General features: G+C 39.9%; 3 protein-coding genes across 4 annotated transcripts in view; 2 read left to right on the forward strand and 1 right to left on the reverse strand.

Moving 5' to 3' along the window:
• The window catches only part of LOC113492224 (dynein heavy chain 3, axonemal), a 42,385-nt gene extending 26,924 nt beyond the window's left edge, over positions 1-15,461 (forward strand). The window contains exons 51-72 of the mRNA XM_026869599.1: positions 38-164; positions 298-409; positions 550-663; positions 935-1,112; positions 1,384-1,488; positions 1,851-2,012; positions 2,324-2,510; positions 2,825-2,945; positions 3,126-3,293; positions 3,403-3,638; positions 3,824-4,007; positions 4,275-4,411; positions 4,703-4,840; positions 5,034-5,271; positions 5,621-5,828; positions 6,090-6,340; positions 6,856-7,013; positions 8,282-8,441; positions 9,330-9,524; positions 9,964-10,172; positions 12,832-13,042; positions 14,489-15,461. Coding sequence (XP_026725400.1) covers positions 38-164; positions 298-409; positions 550-663; positions 935-1,112; positions 1,384-1,488; positions 1,851-2,012; positions 2,324-2,510; positions 2,825-2,945; positions 3,126-3,293; positions 3,403-3,638; positions 3,824-4,007; positions 4,275-4,411; positions 4,703-4,840; positions 5,034-5,271; positions 5,621-5,828; positions 6,090-6,340; positions 6,856-7,013; positions 8,282-8,441; positions 9,330-9,524; positions 9,964-10,172; positions 12,832-13,042; positions 14,489-14,785 — 3,896 coding nt within the window. The 3' untranslated portion in view covers positions 14,786-15,461. The remainder of the gene's footprint in view (positions 1-37; positions 165-297; positions 410-549; positions 664-934; positions 1,113-1,383; positions 1,489-1,850; positions 2,013-2,323; positions 2,511-2,824; positions 2,946-3,125; positions 3,294-3,402; positions 3,639-3,823; positions 4,008-4,274; positions 4,412-4,702; positions 4,841-5,033; positions 5,272-5,620; positions 5,829-6,089; positions 6,341-6,855; positions 7,014-8,281; positions 8,442-9,329; positions 9,525-9,963; positions 10,173-12,831; positions 13,043-14,488) is intronic.
• LOC113492223 (GSK3-beta interaction protein) lies at positions 10,576-16,977 on the reverse strand. Of its 2 annotated transcripts, none has more exons than XM_026869597.1 (2): positions 16,670-16,977; positions 10,576-12,539 (listed from the first exon to the last, which is right to left on the reverse strand). In XM_026869597.1, the coding sequence occupies exon 2, from the start codon at positions 12,531-12,533 to the stop codon at positions 12,174-12,176; it is 360 nt and encodes a 119-aa protein (XP_026725398.1). In that variant the 5' UTR covers positions 12,534-12,539; positions 16,670-16,977; the 3' UTR covers positions 10,576-12,173. The 2 variants fall into 2 exon arrangements, with proteins under 2 accessions (XP_026725398.1, XP_026725399.1); XM_026869598.1 differs by lacking the exon at positions 16,670-16,977 and adding an exon at positions 16,354-16,629.
• Positions 16,978-17,568: 591 nt separating this feature from the next.
• The window catches only part of LOC113508737 (forkhead box protein K1), a 45,522-nt gene continuing 44,684 nt past the window's right edge, over positions 17,569-18,406 (forward strand). The window contains exon 1 of the mRNA XM_026891820.1: positions 17,569-18,403. Coding sequence (XP_026747621.1) covers positions 18,042-18,403 — 362 coding nt within the window. The 5' untranslated portion in view covers positions 17,569-18,041. The remainder of the gene's footprint in view (positions 18,404-18,406) is intronic.

Consider the following 18,406-nt stretch of genomic DNA (forward strand, 5'->3'; position numbering starts at 1 on the left):
ATGAAACATTTTCATATTTTTACAATATGGTCACTAGGGAAACCATACGAGGACTACTGGGGTCCATCGCTGAAGATGCTGGGAGACATGAAGTTCCTGGAGAGCTTAAAGAACTACGACAAGGACAACATACCGCCGCCCATCATGAAGAAGATTAGGGATAAGTAAGTGTGATGGATTTTATGGTGTACTTACCGTGGTAATTACCATTTTGATCAAGTGCTGCATTGTTGGAATTTGCTTCTTACGGAGAAAGCGAATAAGATAGTTAATAATTTAACCGGTATTTTTTTATAGATACATTCCGGATCGCGAGTTTGATCCTGCTGTGATATCGAAGGTGTCATCAGCCTGTGAGGGGTTGTGCCGCTGGGTGCGAGCGATGGATGTCTATGACAGAGTTATTAAGGTATGTACTCCAATACAAAGCAGTTTAAACTAATATCGCACTTTAAAAATGTCTTATATAAAAACATGATTATACTATACCTGCAATCGTAATGACATAATGTTTTTTGTGCAAACTAATATCTATGAGGCTTATTTCAGGTGGTAGCGCCGAAGAAAGCCGCCCTTTTCGAGGCAGAGTCTGAGTTGCAGGCGCAGATGAACACGCTCAACGCCAAGAGAGCGCAGCTGCAGGCTGTCCTCGACAAGCTACAGGTGGGTTCTAATAATTTAATTAAGCGCGTTTATTGCAAGCCTTCATTAAGAGACTTCTACTATGTATAACTCTAGACTGGTGCAGGTAATATTGATATTTAGGTAGGACGTTATTAAAAAAAATTGACCAACATAACATGTAAGTATTTACTTTTACAAGTATTTTTTGCTGGGGTACGGCTAAACATTTTTTTGAGTCAGCGAAAAAACAGTATTTAAGTTTTTGATACCTGTTGTTTCGCGGTCATTCAACACTATAATTTATTTAAAGGCATTGAACGATGAGTTCGCGGAAATGACTCGCAAGAAGAAAGGACTGGAGGACGAGATAGACCTCTGTTCAACTAAACTGTCGCGCGCGGAACAGCTGATTGGAGGCCTCGGCGGAGAGAAGGCGCGCTGGATAGAACTAGCGCATAATCTGCATAAGCTACTGGCTAATATTATCGGTAAGGATATCGACTCTCACCTAAAATTCATAATTCATGCTGTTTTATCAGTTGAGTCTAGAAAAAAAAGTATCGTAAACCACCGTTACCGTGCTTTGGGAGAACCCTATGACCAGCAGTGGACGAAGGCGGGCTGAATAATGATGAATGAAAACAGTTATTTGAGAAGCATAAAAAGTAAAATATGTGATAGAACTACCACGATGAGTCAAAATATTTATCAATCGCAAATTTTTTGTTAAAACAATATTTATGAGTTATTAAATTTCAGGTGATGTGTTGCTATCGGCTGGTTGTATCGCATACCTGGGACCCTTTACAGTCAACTACAGGCGAGAAGTCGTACATGTGTGGAACGCACGAGCCAGGCAATTAAGTAAATACATATTTATACATTATTAGTCCAGCTCCATCTGTCTCTACCAAAAATCAAGTCATTTAGTCAAATTAGACTACTAAGTAGCACTTTTGAAGGCTAATCTACATTGGACAGCACCCATTTTTCCCCACTGCAACATCCTGAGGCTATTGTCCTTGTAGTAGCGAGACGCCTGACGCTGCTTCACATCGTCTAATAAGCAGTCCCTCACGTTACCGCCGCTTCGCATCGTCTTATAAAAAGTAACCCACTTCCCCTTTTTTTAAACTTTACTTCTGCTTAAACGATATCAAGGTTTTTCTCTACACAAACAAGAAGCTTATAATATAGCTACTTTCTCCCCTCTTTTTTGTCTATAGGAATTCCATGTTCAGAAACATTTTCTTTGATAACGACTTTGGGTGAGCCGGTGGTGATCCGCGTGTGGAACATCGCGGGGCTACCTGTTGACAGCTACTCCATTGAGAACGGCATCATCGTCGAGAAGTCAAGGAGATGGGCACTCATGATTGATCCTCAAGGTAAGACGGTGTATATCATAACTTACAGTAATGGACTTTTTAATTCACCTGGGATATCCCACTTCTGAGCAAAGGCACTGCTCTCTATCTGCCGCTTTTAGATTCTTCCGTCGTTCTTGACTCTGGGCTTTCTTATTACTAGTAACTACGCTAACTACCCAAACAAAGCAGTGCCTGTTATTTATATTTTACCTGAGCAAAACCTCTTTTTTATAACGACTTCATATTGAAGGAAAATGAGACAGCTACTTATATTTTTATTGAAAGGCTAACTGAACTTCAATTCGCGTATATTAAATACTCTGTACTAGAACAAGCCAATAAATGGATAAAGAACATGGAGCGTGAGAACCAGCTGAAGGTCATCAAGTTAACGGACCCCAACTACGTGCGCGTGCTGGAGAACGCCATCCAGATGGGCTTCCCCGTCATCCTCGAGAACATTCGGGAACAACTGGATGCCGTCATCGAGCCCGTACTGCTCAGGAATATATTCAGGTGGAAAATCTTTACTTAGACTACATTGCTTATAATATGTAACATGCTCCAAAAGTGACCCCCACATACAGGGTTTTAACACTGTATCGCAAAAGGAAACATTCAAATCAAATGCATAATCCATAATCCCAAACGTAGAACTAACATTTGTGGATCACAATTCATGCTCGTAAAGGATACAAAGATGTACCTTGAGGGAAAACTCAGCGTTTCATAACCGTGGTAACTTATATGTCACATGGCTATCTTTACAGAAAAACTTAAGTTACGTAGAACGTGCGTCTAATCTAAATATCTTTTGTGCTCACATAAAGATCTGGCGGTGTGGACTGTCTGAAGTTAGGCGACAATATTCTGGAGTACAACTACTCGTTCCGGTTCTACATCACCACCAGGCTCAGCAACCCGCACTACCTGCCTGAGGTCGCCGTGAAGGTCAGTCTCCATTTTAACTTATTTAAAGCAAGCTATACATATATGAATGGTGCATTCGATGTCGATTATGCGAAAAGCTTGTAGCAGACCGAGAGGATTGAATACAAAAAACCTAGGGACGCCGTACGGCCTTATATCCATTTTGAAGGCTACTTCTACAATAATCATCTTTTACAACAGGTTACGCTTTTGAACTTCATGATAACCCCACAAGGGCTACAAGACCAGCTGCTGGGTATCGTGGTGGCTCAGGACAGGCCAGAACTTGAGCTGAAGAAAAACCAGCTCATTGTGGAGGGAGCCAACAACAAGAGAACGCTCAAGGAAATTGAGGATAAGATTTTGGAGGTAACCTTAAGAAGTTCCTTCTTATATCTTCAAAGTACTGTGGAGCCTTGGTAGTGATTCATAAAGTCAGGCGTTGACTCATATTTACTTCTCTTCTTTTTATTCATAGGTTTTATCATCTGCTGGAAACATTTTAGAAGACGAATCAGCGAATCAGATCTTATCATCATCCAGGATCCTCTCGATAGAAATAGAAGCGAAACAAGCGTCAGCCACTGTCACTGAGAAAGAGATAGACGAAGCCCGCCTGCTCTACGTGCCCGTGTCGAAGCATAGCTCGGTGCTGTTCTTCTGTATCTCAGACCTGGCTAACATTGATCCTATGTACCAATATTCTTTGGTTTGGTGCGTGTAATATTGTTTGTAATCATTTTCAGCTTATTGTATCCATGTGTGTGCATGGTGTAGAAGATCTAGCTTGGAACTGCATTTCCATATAAAATTGCGCTTTACATTTAGCTTCCTAATTTAATCCGCATTAAAGTTTGTATTTTTTGTCACTTAAGTGATGGTTTTGTGGATATTTTCAGGTTTATAAACTTATACAATCAAGCGATCATGAACTCCCCTAAATGTGCGAAGCTTGACGAGCGCATTGAGGGTCTAAACGCTTTCTTCACTAAGAGTATATATGAGAATGTCTGCAGGAGTTTGTTTGAAAAGGACAAGTTAATCTTCTCTCTCGTTCTAACACTAGGAATACTTAGAGCCCAGGTAAATATTTCATAATTAATATGATTTGTATTTCATGATTTTTTGATGTGCATATTGAGTTAAGAGCCAGATATTTTCTCATTTATTAAAAATATAGACCCTACCAAAAACCACATGCGCAAGGACATCCAGATTCCAAATTTGCCACCAAATTGGGTAGTAATAATATACGCTGATTGAACACGGAGCATGCCGAGGTTATTATTGTACCTCACACCATGCCCTTATCGGTACATTTATTATTTAACGTTATCGTTTGAACCTCAGGGTAACATCGACGACGAGCTGGTGACGTTCCTGCTGACGGGCGGCGTGGCGCTGGACAACCCGCACGAGAACCCCGCGCCGAGCTGGCTCACTGAGAAGGCATGGTCCGAGATCGTGCGGGCCTCGCATCTACACGAGTCAGTATTATTGAGGATATAAAACACGTGCTTAATAGAACGTTACTATATTTAATGTCTTTATATGTAGATCTTGTTGAGTCAGTCTTAGCTTTTGTCACAATACTTTCTGGCCTTTTGTTCTAGCTAGTTGTTAGTGACCCCGATTGTAACTGAGTCTAGTCAGCAAGTATTTTAAGACATTTAAGAAACCACTTTAGCTTTAGCATTGTATTTTTTCCTTAACGAAATATGACTTTGCTTTTCCTGCTTCAGTCAGAATAAACTAAGAGTGTGTTATAATTTCACCAGGCTAACCGGATTCAGGGAGCACGTGGTGTCCCACGTGAGGGAGTGGAAAGCTTTATACGATTTGTCCGCGCCGCACGAGAGCCCTTTCCCGGCGCCTTTCGATAGAGTCGAGGGGATCGCTAAACTCATCGTTTTAAGGTAACTATACTATAATTGAGAGAAAATTCGAAACAGAGCCTTTCCTGTACCGTATTGTTAACTCACAAACGTCAAAATCATGTATAAGAATGACATTAGTCTACTTGAAGAAAAACATATGACCAAACCTATAAAGATACCATTATCAATCCAACTCTAACTTTTACCTACCTATTTTCATTCCCTACGACAGATGCATCCGTCCCGACAAGCTGATCCCGCTAGTCCAGCAGTACGTGGTCAGCAAGATGGGTCCCCCCTTCATCGAGCCGCCTCCCTTCGACCTGGAGAAGTCATACAACGACAGTAACTGCTGCTCGCCCCTCATTTTCATCCTGTCTCCTGGCTCTGACCCCATGTCGGGACTGGTCAAGTTCTCCATGGAAAAGAAAGTTGTCAGCTTTGAGACTATATCGCTGGGACAGGGGCAGGTGAGTTAATTGTTACCTAGATTCAAATTCATTTGTGTTCATTGTGTTATTACAAATCTTTAACAAATTACTTTTACAAGACTTGTAAGGCGTCAATTTCCAAGTTCCTCTTTAAGTAGGTATACTTTTTTAGCAATTTATACTGTGTCATCGACCTGCATTCAATACAGTATATACCTAAGCGTTCATTTTTTTTAATGTAAGTGGTTTTGCGTTGCAATTAATTCCTCAAAATAAGTTTTTATTTACGCCTGTAGCTCAACTCTCCTTTATAATATTTTTTTCTTAAACCCAGCAGTGATTTATACGAGAAAGATGAATATGAAACTTAAGCTTAATCAATTCGCAGGGCCCTATAGCGGCGAACTTGATAAATCAGGCGATCATATCGGGCGGCTGGGTGGTGCTGCAGAACTGCCACGTCATGGACTCGTGGATGGGCGAGCTGGAGCGCATCTGCGCCGAGGTCATCATCCCGCAGGTCACACACCCACACTTTCGATGCTGGCTCACGTCTTACCCCAGCAAGTCGTTCCCAGTCACCGTGCTGCAGAATGGTAAGGACTGATGGCCTTATATACTCAATATTGTTTTTATACTAGTCAGACTCAACATATTCGTAGCCAGGATGAACATTCTGGAGAGATTTGCGCGTGGAAATATTCTATTTCTTTTTTAGCGTAATTTTTGTCTACAATTTCCATTTGATAGGGACAAGGAGGGCATGATCAAAGTCGAATTGTATCCTAATTTCGATCTTGTATACGAAACAATATCGCTGTAAGCCTTGCTACTCATTAAAAAAATACTTGTTATAGGAGTAAAAATGACAAACGAAGCTCCAAAAGGCTTGAAGAACAACATCTACCGGTCGTACATATCGGACCCGATCTGCGACCCGGAGTTCTACATCTCGTGCCCGCGCACGGAGGACTGGCGCCGGCTGCTGTTCGCGCTCTGCTTCTTCCACGCCATCGTGCAGGAGAGGAGGGCCTTCGGGCCGCTGGGCTGGAACATACAGTACGAGTTCAACGAGAGCGACCTCAGGATCTGTATCATGCAGCTGCAGGTAACGTATTGTTTGAATACCTATGATTTTAGCTTGTATGGTTTGTCGGTACATCCTCTCACCTCAGTGATACCTAACACAATACGATATTGATCGAAGTCTGATTTAATACTTAATGTCATCTTTCCTTAAACATTCACGCTAAATGTTTTAAATATAATTTTCTGGTGGTTACGGCCTTTGTATACTATTTGTAAGACAGTGCGGTGAGTTGTACATGTAAGTATTCGATGTAAACAGGTTTACATTTTTCAATCAAAATTTAATCTTTCTTGCTTATTTATTAAAGCTGTCTTCCTTACATGCCGATAGACGATATGATACTATCTACAAAAATAATTTCGCTGCTGCCGGAGTACAAAAAAAATCTTACATGATGAATTGTTTGATATTATCTAAGTATTTAATATTCACAAAATAAGAACTTGACTTAACAAATTACACTAAGATTTAAGATAAAAGTGAACACAGAAAATTACTAAAGACCAGTCTTTTAATGGTCCTATGTATTGTAGATGTTCCTGACGGATTATTCAGAGACGCCATTCGACGCTCTTAACTACCTCGCCGGGGAGTGTAACTACGGCGGCAGGGTCACCGACGACAAGGACAGGAGACTCATTCTGTCTCTGTTGTCTATCTTCTACAACGACCAAGTCACCACAGAGTCCGAGTATGAACTAACATGTTGATTTATCTTATACATTCCCATTAAATTAACGGAAAATTATTACGCGACTGACATAAATATGCTTAGGTACGCCATTTGAGGTGAACTGTACCAGTCATCGGCCTAGCCTTTTCCCAACTATATTGGGGTCGGCTTTTAGTCTAACCGGTTTCAGCTAAGTACCAGTGTTTTACAAGGAGCGACTGCCTATCTGAACTCCTCAACCCAATTACCTGGGCAACACGATTTTTTTCAAATTTTGACATGTATAATTTTATTAATTATAAAATTCAATGATGTAGCAATTTATGCCACCTCCGTGTTCAGGGCTGTGCCAGGTAAATCAACGTTTGGGGTATTTCTTTCTTTGAGTTTTATTTTATTAGCCGGCAGCAGATACGTCATGCTCCCTTAGTCGTCACTGCCTGCGGTGGCGTCTTGGGTCGGGTCACCTCCTTCCCTCAAATATGGCGAGGGAGGTGATGGCTGACCCTTGCGTCATACTCGTGAACGGGTGCTGCTTGCGGTGGCTGGTCGGTCTGCTGACCTTGGCCTTTGTACTTACAGTTAAATTTCGTATTGGATTAGATACGGCGAACTCAAATTTTATTTGTTTGGCATGGCACCTGCACACTTATTTTGTTATTGTTCTGGATAATAATAATAATAATTTTGTAATGGGAATGACAGCGTGCTGCTGGGGAGTTTGTTGCTCCGTTTCTTCTCTCACAGCAAAAGCACTTAGGAAGCGGTGATGGGTGGGCGAAACTGGGTGCTGTCCAATGTAACTTGACCTTCAAAAAGTGCTATTTAGTAGCCTAATTTGAATAAATGAATTTTGATTTTGATTTTGATTTTGATACCCCTTGGTTAGACTAGTTGTCAGACTTTTCAAGTGAACTGTACTAGGCTGCTGTAAAAATGTTTGTCGTAATGCCAAATTGTAGGAAATACCAACTACTGCGCCGCTCAATACCATCGTGAAGTACCTACCAAAAGGCCAATATTTAAAGTTTGTCATTGGATGGGGGCGGTTTTCAGTCCACATTCTTCATTATTTTGAAGAGAGATGCTGCAACCCCTTGTAAAACACTGGTACTTAGCTGAAACCGGTTAGACTGGTAGGCGACCCCAACATAGTTGAGAAAAGGCTAGGCCGATGATGATGATAATGCCGGCCGCTATACACCCTGTACTTCTAACTTGCATCATGTGTTACACCATCATTCGCTTGTCTATCAGCTATACATATGAAACACGTTGTCCCTCAGGTACTCGTTCTCTCCGAGCGGCGACTACCGCATGCCGCCGAGCATGGAGTACAACTCGGTGCTGGACCACATCCGCGCGCTGCCCATGATCGCCAAGCCAGAGGTGTTCGGTCTGCACGAGAACGCAGACATCACCAAGGATAACAAGGAAACTACTTCGGTAATCATATAATAATATCAATTTGTAAATGAAGCTCCACTTATTAGGCAAAGGCTTTTGCCTATGTAGAAATTTATTCAACAGTGGTGGAAATTTATTCAACCATTCTGAAAATCGCTGAGGTCGATACCGGCATACGAAGTTAGATGTCGATATTTTTAGGGGAAATAAATAAATCGCTTAAATTTCAAGATTCCATTACGCCATAATCGGGGGTACCTTAGTTAATAAAGTACTTTTACACGCATTATATAAAGATGTTTTGTAGTTCGAAGCTCGTGTAGATTCTATTGGAATAACAAACAAAAGATTAAAGGTAAATTATATGCTTGCCAAGAGAAAATATTATATTTGTCAGTTACCCAGAATTCTAGCATTATAGCATTAATAATATAAGTGCAAAATACTGTTTAATTGAAAGACCTTGGCAGAAATCTTATCGGTCACTCAGTATCTACCGAGGAAGGAAAAACAAAACATGAAATTGTTGTTATTTTAAGCTATTGAGTTATTGACGCTATTGTGGTTGGAACAATCGTAAAATGTAAAATTAATGGACATTCGGAAAGATTTACAATCTGCTTTTATTGCTAGATATTATACATGAGTTGTACGTACCTACCAACTATATTTGTATAACTTTTATGTTTATTGGCCGTTGGCTGCTTGAGAGAATAAACTGAAATATGATGTGTTCAAAATGTTTTAGTTCAGAAATCAACTCTCGTACTTTCATACAAAACTGTATGAAAGTACACCCATAGTTTTTTATCACTGAACCATGAACGCTTCTATTATCATTAGTTTTCCTATAATCTGTCTCAATAGTAGTCTACCTTTTGGTTAAGTGTAAGTGACAAAGCATTGCACTATGAATACCTCCCCCAGCTCCTGTTCGGCACGCTGCTGACTCAGACGCACATCGTGGCGGGCGGCGGGCACGCGGAGGGCGGCGAGGGCGGCGGCATCGTGGACATGACCAACGACATGCTCGCGCGCCTGCCCGCGCTCTACGACGTCGAGGCTGTCTCCGAGAAGTACCCCGTGCTCTACTTCAACAGCATGAACACCGTGCTCAAACAGGTCAACATACTGATGTCACTTATGATCCTGAAAACTTACTTACCCACGACCCAAAAGTTATAACCTAGATACAGCCTAGTGACAGACAGACAGCGGAGCCTAAAGAAAAAGTTTCCGTTTTATTACAGTTGTAATAAAACGTCGTATGGAACTCGACTGGAACTCAATTCGAAAATTACCCATTGACCTTTTTTTTTATCTAATCCCCTGTGTCGGTGTCCCACTGCTGCGCCAAGGCCTCCCCTAAATCTTTCCACGATTCTCGATTCGATTCGATTCCACGTAAGCGTTAAGATCGTCACACCACCTCTTCCTAGACCTCACACGGTGTGCTGACTTTGGCCCAGCGATTGCTGTCCATGCGGCTGATGTAAACTGGCCAATCCTGGTTAACTGCGTAGCTTTTTAAAACAAATATATTCCAAATACACATGAACAGGAGCTGATCCGCTACAACCGCCTTCTGTCCGTGGTGAAGCGCACGCTGTACGGCGTGCACATGGCGGCGCAGGGGCTGGCCATCATGAGCGCCGAGCTCGAGGAGTGCAACAACGCCTTCGTCAAGGGCATCGTGCCCGGAGCCTGGATGTCCAAGTCCTACCCCTCTATGAAGCCTCTAGGATCTTATGTGGCTGACTTCCTATCGCGGTAAGTGTCTGTTCCTAACTTTTGCAAATACTTTGGGGATAGTGAGAAATGCTTGACTCCTTCATGCTTGAATACATTCATAGTGATGGATGTATTTAGCCTTTCGTTTTGTCATTTCTGTTTTCTACACCAATGGAAATGTCTCGTAAGAAAGATACATGTGTGAAAAGAACATTGGAATTAAGTTGGCGATGCCTAAAACTAATAATTGAGGGCATCATCCCCGTAACCACGATGGCGTAGCCGGTTTGTGGGAATAAAAATTTTCAAATCTGGATACCAAGAACGATATATACCTACCATTTCCAATAAAAATTAAATTCTATCAGTAGCTGAATTAGCATATCTTTATGCACACACCGTCTTGAAAATCAACGTCAAAAGCACCTCAATGAAACAACAATGATACATCATCAATTTATTTTACTATCACAAACAAGTTAACTACTATATAATGTGTATATTACGTCTAAAGAGATGTGAGTTTGGGTACATGTCTGATAGCCGTCCACTCGTTAAACGTTCTCAAGCGATTTCAACATTAGGCCCGCTTAGTATTGCCTCGAAATACAAAAACAAACCGTGGGAATACGAACAACTGGCAATTGTTATTTTTATACTAAAGCAAAGTTGAATTCACAATCCAATAATCCGGAATAATAAATTTCATGTAACAGCCGCTCATTCTACATTTATTTTTAAATTTTAAACGCGTGATTTTAGAATGCGAATCTCACCAATTATTTTGTTAGAACACTTAAAAACTAATTTTATTAATAGGCCGTAATATACTAAAACAAATATACTTTAAGCAATAACCGAACCAACACTCATAAATTAAACTTTCAACTTTTTTTCATAGGACTCCTAACAACAATCTTAGTCAACATGTTTCACACAAAGTTCCCGCCAAAATACCAGAACACGTACCCAAACTCCAGAGGTACACAAGTTTGTACTCAGTCTGTCGACGATTGTACTAATCATATGCCGCGTGAAGCTCGGATAAGTGACACCAGCACCGGCAGCAATAACATTTCTCACATTACTCACTAGTATCTTAGTATGCAATTAGAAAGGATTACGCACAATGCAGCTAACGAGCACACACAAACTTCCTACTTAATAGTTATCAAACGTGCAATCTATAAGACATGTTATCAAGCTTACGTTGCACAGAGATTCAGTATGCTCTAGGCCTCATTTGTAAAGCCAAACACCATTATATAGGATGAAATTTGGTCAGTTAAAAAAACTAAACTAGGTCGAGGTCACAAACAAGGATTGGACCCAAGGAGCTCACTTTAAATGAACTAGCTGCACAGGAACAAAGTAATTTGTACATTATGGTGTCCTTAATTCTCATTTAATAAGTTATGTCTTGAATAAATGCGTTAAGTGCGTTTGTACATATAGAATAGTTTGCAGAACTCGTAATATTAACCCTGGTACAAGGGTACAGCCCAAGAAGGCGACTAATCTACCAGCAGAAAGTCTTTTAAACCGTTTTGTAAATTTTGCGTGCATGGAAACGCATGCCTCTATCAATTTTAAATCGAGAAGATCACTTCAATTCTAACATTACAAAAATCGCATTCAACACGATGTTATACTAAAGTTCTACACAGTTATATATAAACTTAGTTACATAAACATTTATTATAGCACATACGAATACTGACAGGTGATATTTTGACACATTCCAACAATTAAAAATCGACTACATAATATGTTTCAAGAATCGACTCTTTAACCCTGATTTTTGCAATAAACATCTTATGTAAACATGTATACAGATTTAATAACGCGATTAATACTAATTGAAAATAAAACTAACTTTATTTCTAAATACACTCAAAGTTTTGACATAGATAACAAATAAAGTTAGTCTCATTTCATGTAATCAAAATTATTTTCTCACTCTAAGCATACAATTTTGTGTGGGGTTTCGGATATGCCTAGGATACGATTGTCACAGGGTTGCGTGATATAGGTGAGGAGTCAACCTTCAGAGTTCCGCGCCGCCAGGTCCAGCAGCTTGTTCATAAGCTCTCCTCCGAAGGACTCCCTGTACTTCTGACTGATGTTGTTGAGCAGAGCGTATGGGGTCTCGTAGTTCATGTTCTCGATAGAAGATAGGGAGGTGTCGTCATACTTCCTGCCGACAACTCTGAACCCGTTGCCGGACATTTCGATGCAATAATCAGAGTTCTCTAAGGTCGTGAGGTTGATGAAGATGCGCTGGTTGTTGCTGAGCAGCGTGGGCGAGATGCAGGCCGACTTGACGTGCTTGCGGATGTCATTAATCGCTGCCTCGGCTTCCTGAGGCCAGCTCTCTTTGTCCAAGACTTTCTCGGTCATGATTATCTGCAACAACGAAAAAAATCATAAATACCTTTTGAAACTGCACACAAACTAAACACAGAACGGACGACTCTCTGATTGATTATAAACCAAGATTGATTTATGAGCATAATATTTTTACAGCCCGATTAATCAATCCTCACCTTCTAAGTCCTAAAATAACTTGATCTATTTCTAATAGCGAGATTGATTCATGACGTATAAAGTATAGCCGACATCTTTTCGTATGAAATCAATAGGATCTGGTTGTGTTATTATTTTCATCATTTATTCAATAATGTCACTTTGTCAATAGCCTAAAATTCCTGCAAGACTGGATAGAGGAGGGTCCTCCGATGGTGTTCTGGATCTCCGGGTTCTACTTCACGCAGTCGTTCCTGACGGGCGTGCTGCAGAACTATTCTAGGCACAACAAGATCCCAATCGACCAGGTCCACTTCGAATTCACCATAACCAAGATGGAAGCGGATTGTGAAGAGGAACCTTCGTTTGGGGTTTACTGCAAGGTCAGTTTAAACGCATTGGAATGTTATTTTTTTCTCCATCCAATCCAGTTTTCTATAAAATTTCCGAACTATAAATAGAACTTATTCTTGAGCCTATCGACCTAAAGTGACCAAGACATTCTGTATTAAAAGAAAAAATGTTAGAATACGTTACCTACACTTTATCAACATTACATTGGCAAAGATCTATTCAGCAAGAAAATACACTAGGTTTGAAGAACAGCTCTAGAATATAATAAATAACGTGACGAAGCATCTCTCCACCTCACCGCGGTCTCGCATCTGTCACATGATCGTGCTAAAGGAAAGTGTATAATACAAGCATTATTCAAATATCGTCATTGCGCAATAACGCATTAGAATAAACAAGTCAAACCGAAACGGTTATTCATCTTATTCATATATTCGCTCTTAAATTTCTTTGTTTAAATTTTGAATTGATTACTTTAAAACATGCAGCAACCACACAAAGTGGACAAACAGGATAAGGAACACAGTGTGTTCATATGGGTGAGTCCCTCTGAAAATGCATGCGTTTGCCTCACATATTATAAAACTTTTGTTTTGCTATCCGGAAGTTGTTATTTTGCACAGTTTTCGTGTTATGCACTTAAATTCAAACGAATTGTTTTTTTGCTTTTTTTTCTGAACAGAAAACTTACTAGAATGTTGGCCATTTCTAGGAAATTTAGAAACATTAGCACTAATGACTCTAGCTGCGTTCCAAACTGTAATTTATAGAGAAGAACTTCAAGTACCCCATATTCATGTTTTTTTACAAAAGCGATACATGTTACTATGTGCTACGAAAACGATTAATGCGAGGAACTTCAGTAGGAGCCATCATACTAACCGTCTATTAACGTAAAGATCGACCTGACCTAACATCGGCAAATGTTCTCATTTGATTTTATCTCTCGATATCAATTCAAATGATGTAAACATGACATGAGTTATGTCCAGACTCCTCTTGATGATTGATTACGTAATGCAACAGGTAGGTACAGTGCCGTATTAGCCATAAGGCAGTTTAGGCCTGTGCCTAGGGGCCCACTATGACCAGGGGCCCACCTCTATTAGTAGGGGCCCAGCACTCCCGATGAAATAAAAAGAAAAATATGAAACCCCGGTGGAAGCCCACATTATTGACACTATGCATTAAATTTTTCACTGAATGAAAATAACTTGAACCAAGGGGGCTCTCACTCCTTTGTTGCCTCGAGGCCTCGGGGTCCTGGGCCCCTAGATCCGGCCCTGGGTACGTAAGTTTATCTAAATAGGACTCGACCTCTAGATATTAATAAGATGTGCGCAGCTAGTGAGGACAGTTACACATAATGTAAAGCGACCATTCACTGCATGTACATTACAAAAGCTGATAGTAATTCGCAGTTGCGAAGAAATGGAATCGTAACTTAAGATTCACTAACAACCTGTTTCTCCCAGGGTTTATACCTCGAAGGAGCAAGATGGAATCGTGAAAAGATGAAGATAGACGAGTCCTACCCCAAGATCCTGTTCGACACGATCCCCATAATCTGGTTCCAGCCGGCTCTGATCGCGGAGTTCAACCCGCCGCCGTGCTACTTCTGCCCCATCTACAAGACCAGCGAGAGGAAGGGTGTGCTGGCCACCACCGGCCACTCCAGCAACTTCGTTATGTACATCACCCTCGAGTCCAATGTGCCGGAGAAGCACTGGATCAACAGGGGAGTGGCCAGCTTGACGCAGCTTGATGATTAGGGAGCGCGACTATTACAGAAGGAGCAATGAGCCGCTGACGATAAACAGACGATGGTCTATGTAATTTGTTAGCTATTTGGAATGTGATCGAAAAGCCGTAACGTCGAATGTCTAACACAAATAACATTCTTCATTACATATATATTGCGTTGATATTTGGTAAAGTACAAAAGATAATTCTAAACACTGCATACACTGATATTCATGATATAAGCTTTTTAATGACCACCTGTCAATCACCTGCCATTAGTTGTTACACTGCTACTGATATCAGTATAAAACAGTTTTATCATGCTTTTGCCATGTTTATCAAACTTTTGAGTAATTTTCCCTGTTTATGGAAAAATATGTATTTATAACTTTGCTGTGAAGGCAGGTAAGTTATTGATTTATTTTGATTTGAACACGGCCTTAATGACAGTTGACTTCAGTTCAAAAGGTTAATGACCGAGGGAAGCCTACATTGTACATGACCTGTGTATTCTACTAACAGAAGTATAGGGTATAGCACGTCTCCTTAAAAGGTACAGTACTGTTTATTTTGCAGTCTCTAACCCCTATAGTGAGTAAAGTATTATGATTACTTCTATGCTGGCTAATGTCTAATTATAATGTTTGTAACTGTGATACGTGTCTAGTCTTTAATCAATTGTTGCCAATAAAGGTATTCTATATTTATATTTGTAGTTTTATTTTATGGTGACGATGTTGTACCAACAGTATCTGAGGTTGAGTAGTCATTCCTCGCTCAGGCAATGGCTAAATACTAATCCCACAGGTGGATAAAACAGCATCATGACACATTATACTATTCCATAAAATAAGAAAATGTTGTTTATTAATAAACATAGTGGATGAACAAATTGGAATCTTCAGACGCTACCAAGAGTAAATAAATATTAGTTTAGCTGCACAACAAAAATGATATTACTTGAAATATTGTATATGGGGAAATTCTACGAAAAAACAACAAATTAGGAATCAAATAGGAAAAAGGTATTAAAACAATATGTTTGCAAACCTAGCCATGGAATATTTGAACCAGATTAATGATGGGTAATTGGCGGCTCTGGCAGTTATAAAGACTTGTGTTAGGGAAACAAATAAATATTGAACATTAGATCGTTGGAACACATGGACACACTAGGATGTGTGATTACAAACAAATATCATAGAACAATCACTTAAAAGAGAACCCTGAACAAGATTATGGCCCTTTCATAGAGAGTATATGAAAATCATTACAGTCCAGACAAACCAAAATGGTAAATTTATTCATTATGATCTCCTACAAAATAGACTCACACCATATCTTATCCCATTAAAAAGGGCAATTGATAATACATAGTTTATGTGTAATAGTGTATAGATAATAGCTTCAAAATAAGGATAGCATGAAGCTAAGGAAATTAATTTCCAACCACCAGTCAAGTACAAGTTTTTTTATGAAAAGTGTCACACTCTAGTGATTATGTTTTGTTATCCTAGCGAGCTGTGAATGTAGGAATGTTCATAGATAAATACATCAAATGTATTACAATAACAACAAAGAGTAAAACTATATTTACTTTGGCTGTATTCCAAGCACTGCAGCTCAGAGTAACACAGGTTTAATACTGACTTATACGGCTTTACAGACACATGTAACACCGATGTTCATTGCCAAAATTCTGTTTGCGACGACTAGGCTGAAGTAACAAAAATACTAAAGAAAACAGTACCGCATTTAGATAACTTTGGAATTGAACGAATAATGTATCTAATAGATAAATATGAATACCAGGACTTACTACTTGAATAACCAAATTTATACACAATTTATTAATTTTTCAGTCCATTTATACATAATTTAAATTTTCGCGGTAATGTTATATTACCACTTACCTCTATTTCAGCAGAACAAGCAAAAATCAACTAATATTATCAACTGGCGCCTTATTTATTAATTATAATTGAATGTTATCCTTTTCATTGCAAAGTTTTTAAAAACACTTTACACAATTTGTAATACAAACTCAAATATTAATGTCAACAAAGTCAATAGACTACGAAGAGTAGATGACGTCAGCGTATTTTTAATAGTGCTGCACACTTATACCATAAACAAAAATGGAATTTAAACTTCAAATGACTTTAAAATCAATAGTACGTAATTTAGAAATATAGATTGTGATTGAAGGAATAAATAAACTCATGATCCCACTTAATTTTGTAGACAAACAAATTCCATATCCTTCAATTTCTATCACCCATGTTCAATGAAACATCATCTTACAAAAAGAAGTTATTTTTGGAATTTCAGTCACATCAACGAAAGTTGTTCGAAATTGTCTTCAATTGGTGAATTTTATTTCTATTACTTTGGTATATAAAAGGACATTAAAAAGATTAAAAAAAAGTCTTATTTGAATTAGGAAGACCGTTGAACTATTTCTTATTTACGAATATTAAAATTTATGATAATTATGAGAATTGATTTTTCAAATATTTTTGGCAATATCCATCCGTTACTTTAATCGAGTTTCAAACAATCGATGCCGGTTGGGTCTCACTATTGATATAATTTCGTTTCACTCTTAATTTGTTTGTGATTCGTTCAAACAGTTTTATTCAATATTTGTAACCAAGAAAGTGGAATTCTTGGCCAGAATTTTATTCAATTCTCTTTATAATTTTACGGGAATATTTGATATAAAAATAATTCATGACTTAAGAATGAATAAGTAAGTTTTTTTTTTGTTTTTGGCTTTTAAGAGTTGCGTGAAACGAAATTCTATATTTACAATTTGTTGCTATGTTGCATAGATGGCGCGGCGAACTTGTAAACTGCGTATGCCGAACTGACGTTTTTGGTTATTTTTGTTCTCGCCTCGTGTTTACTTTAGTGTCTAATTTCGGTCCAATTGCGAAAATTCAGTTGTGCAACAACCAAAAGGTTAATATTTCGTTCATTTAAGACATCTCCGTACTTTATATTATCGATCCGCTCTTCCGGACTAGGTATATGTATACATTATTATCACGTGGTGGTGTGGTGGTTTATATAATTCTTGTTTACCGCACAAGTAGAAACTTTGCGCATGTGCGTCCCGTCAGTAACCTCAAATTGTAAAGGCACGGGTTCGGCAGGTTCCGGATATCCGGGTCGCGACGCGGCGGCGGTGGTTCTCGCGGCGGTATTGTGATGTGCCCTCGTGCAAGGCGTTCGCGCCCCGCGTGTGGACAGCGTTGGTGATATCGTCCGTGCGCGCCTGCCATGGCCCAGGCTCAGTTTACGCGGAGCTCAGAGAGCGACGCGTGGGCGCTGCTCTCGCTGAAGTCGCCCCCGTCGCCTTCCAAGGTGCAGTGGGCCCAGGAGCCGGCCCCTATCGCGATCGCGAGGCTTGACGGCCGCGACTTCGAGTACCTCATCCGGCAGAAGCGTGTCGTGATCGGCCGGAACTCTAGTAGAGGTCAAGTGGACGTTAACATGGGACACTCTAGTTTTATATCGCGCAGACATCTCGAACTGTTCTACGACCACCCGGAGTTTTACCTGACGTGCAACAGCAAGAATGGCGTGCTGGTGGACGGCGTGTTCCAGCGGAAGGGCTCCGCCGCCATGCTGCTGCCTAAGAGGTG

The sequence above is a fragment of the Trichoplusia ni genome, chromosome 3, assembly GCF_003590095.1.
Source record: "Trichoplusia ni isolate ovarian cell line Hi5 chromosome 3, tn1, whole genome shotgun sequence".
Classification (NCBI taxonomy): domain Eukaryota; kingdom Metazoa; phylum Arthropoda; class Insecta; order Lepidoptera; family Noctuidae; genus Trichoplusia; species Trichoplusia ni.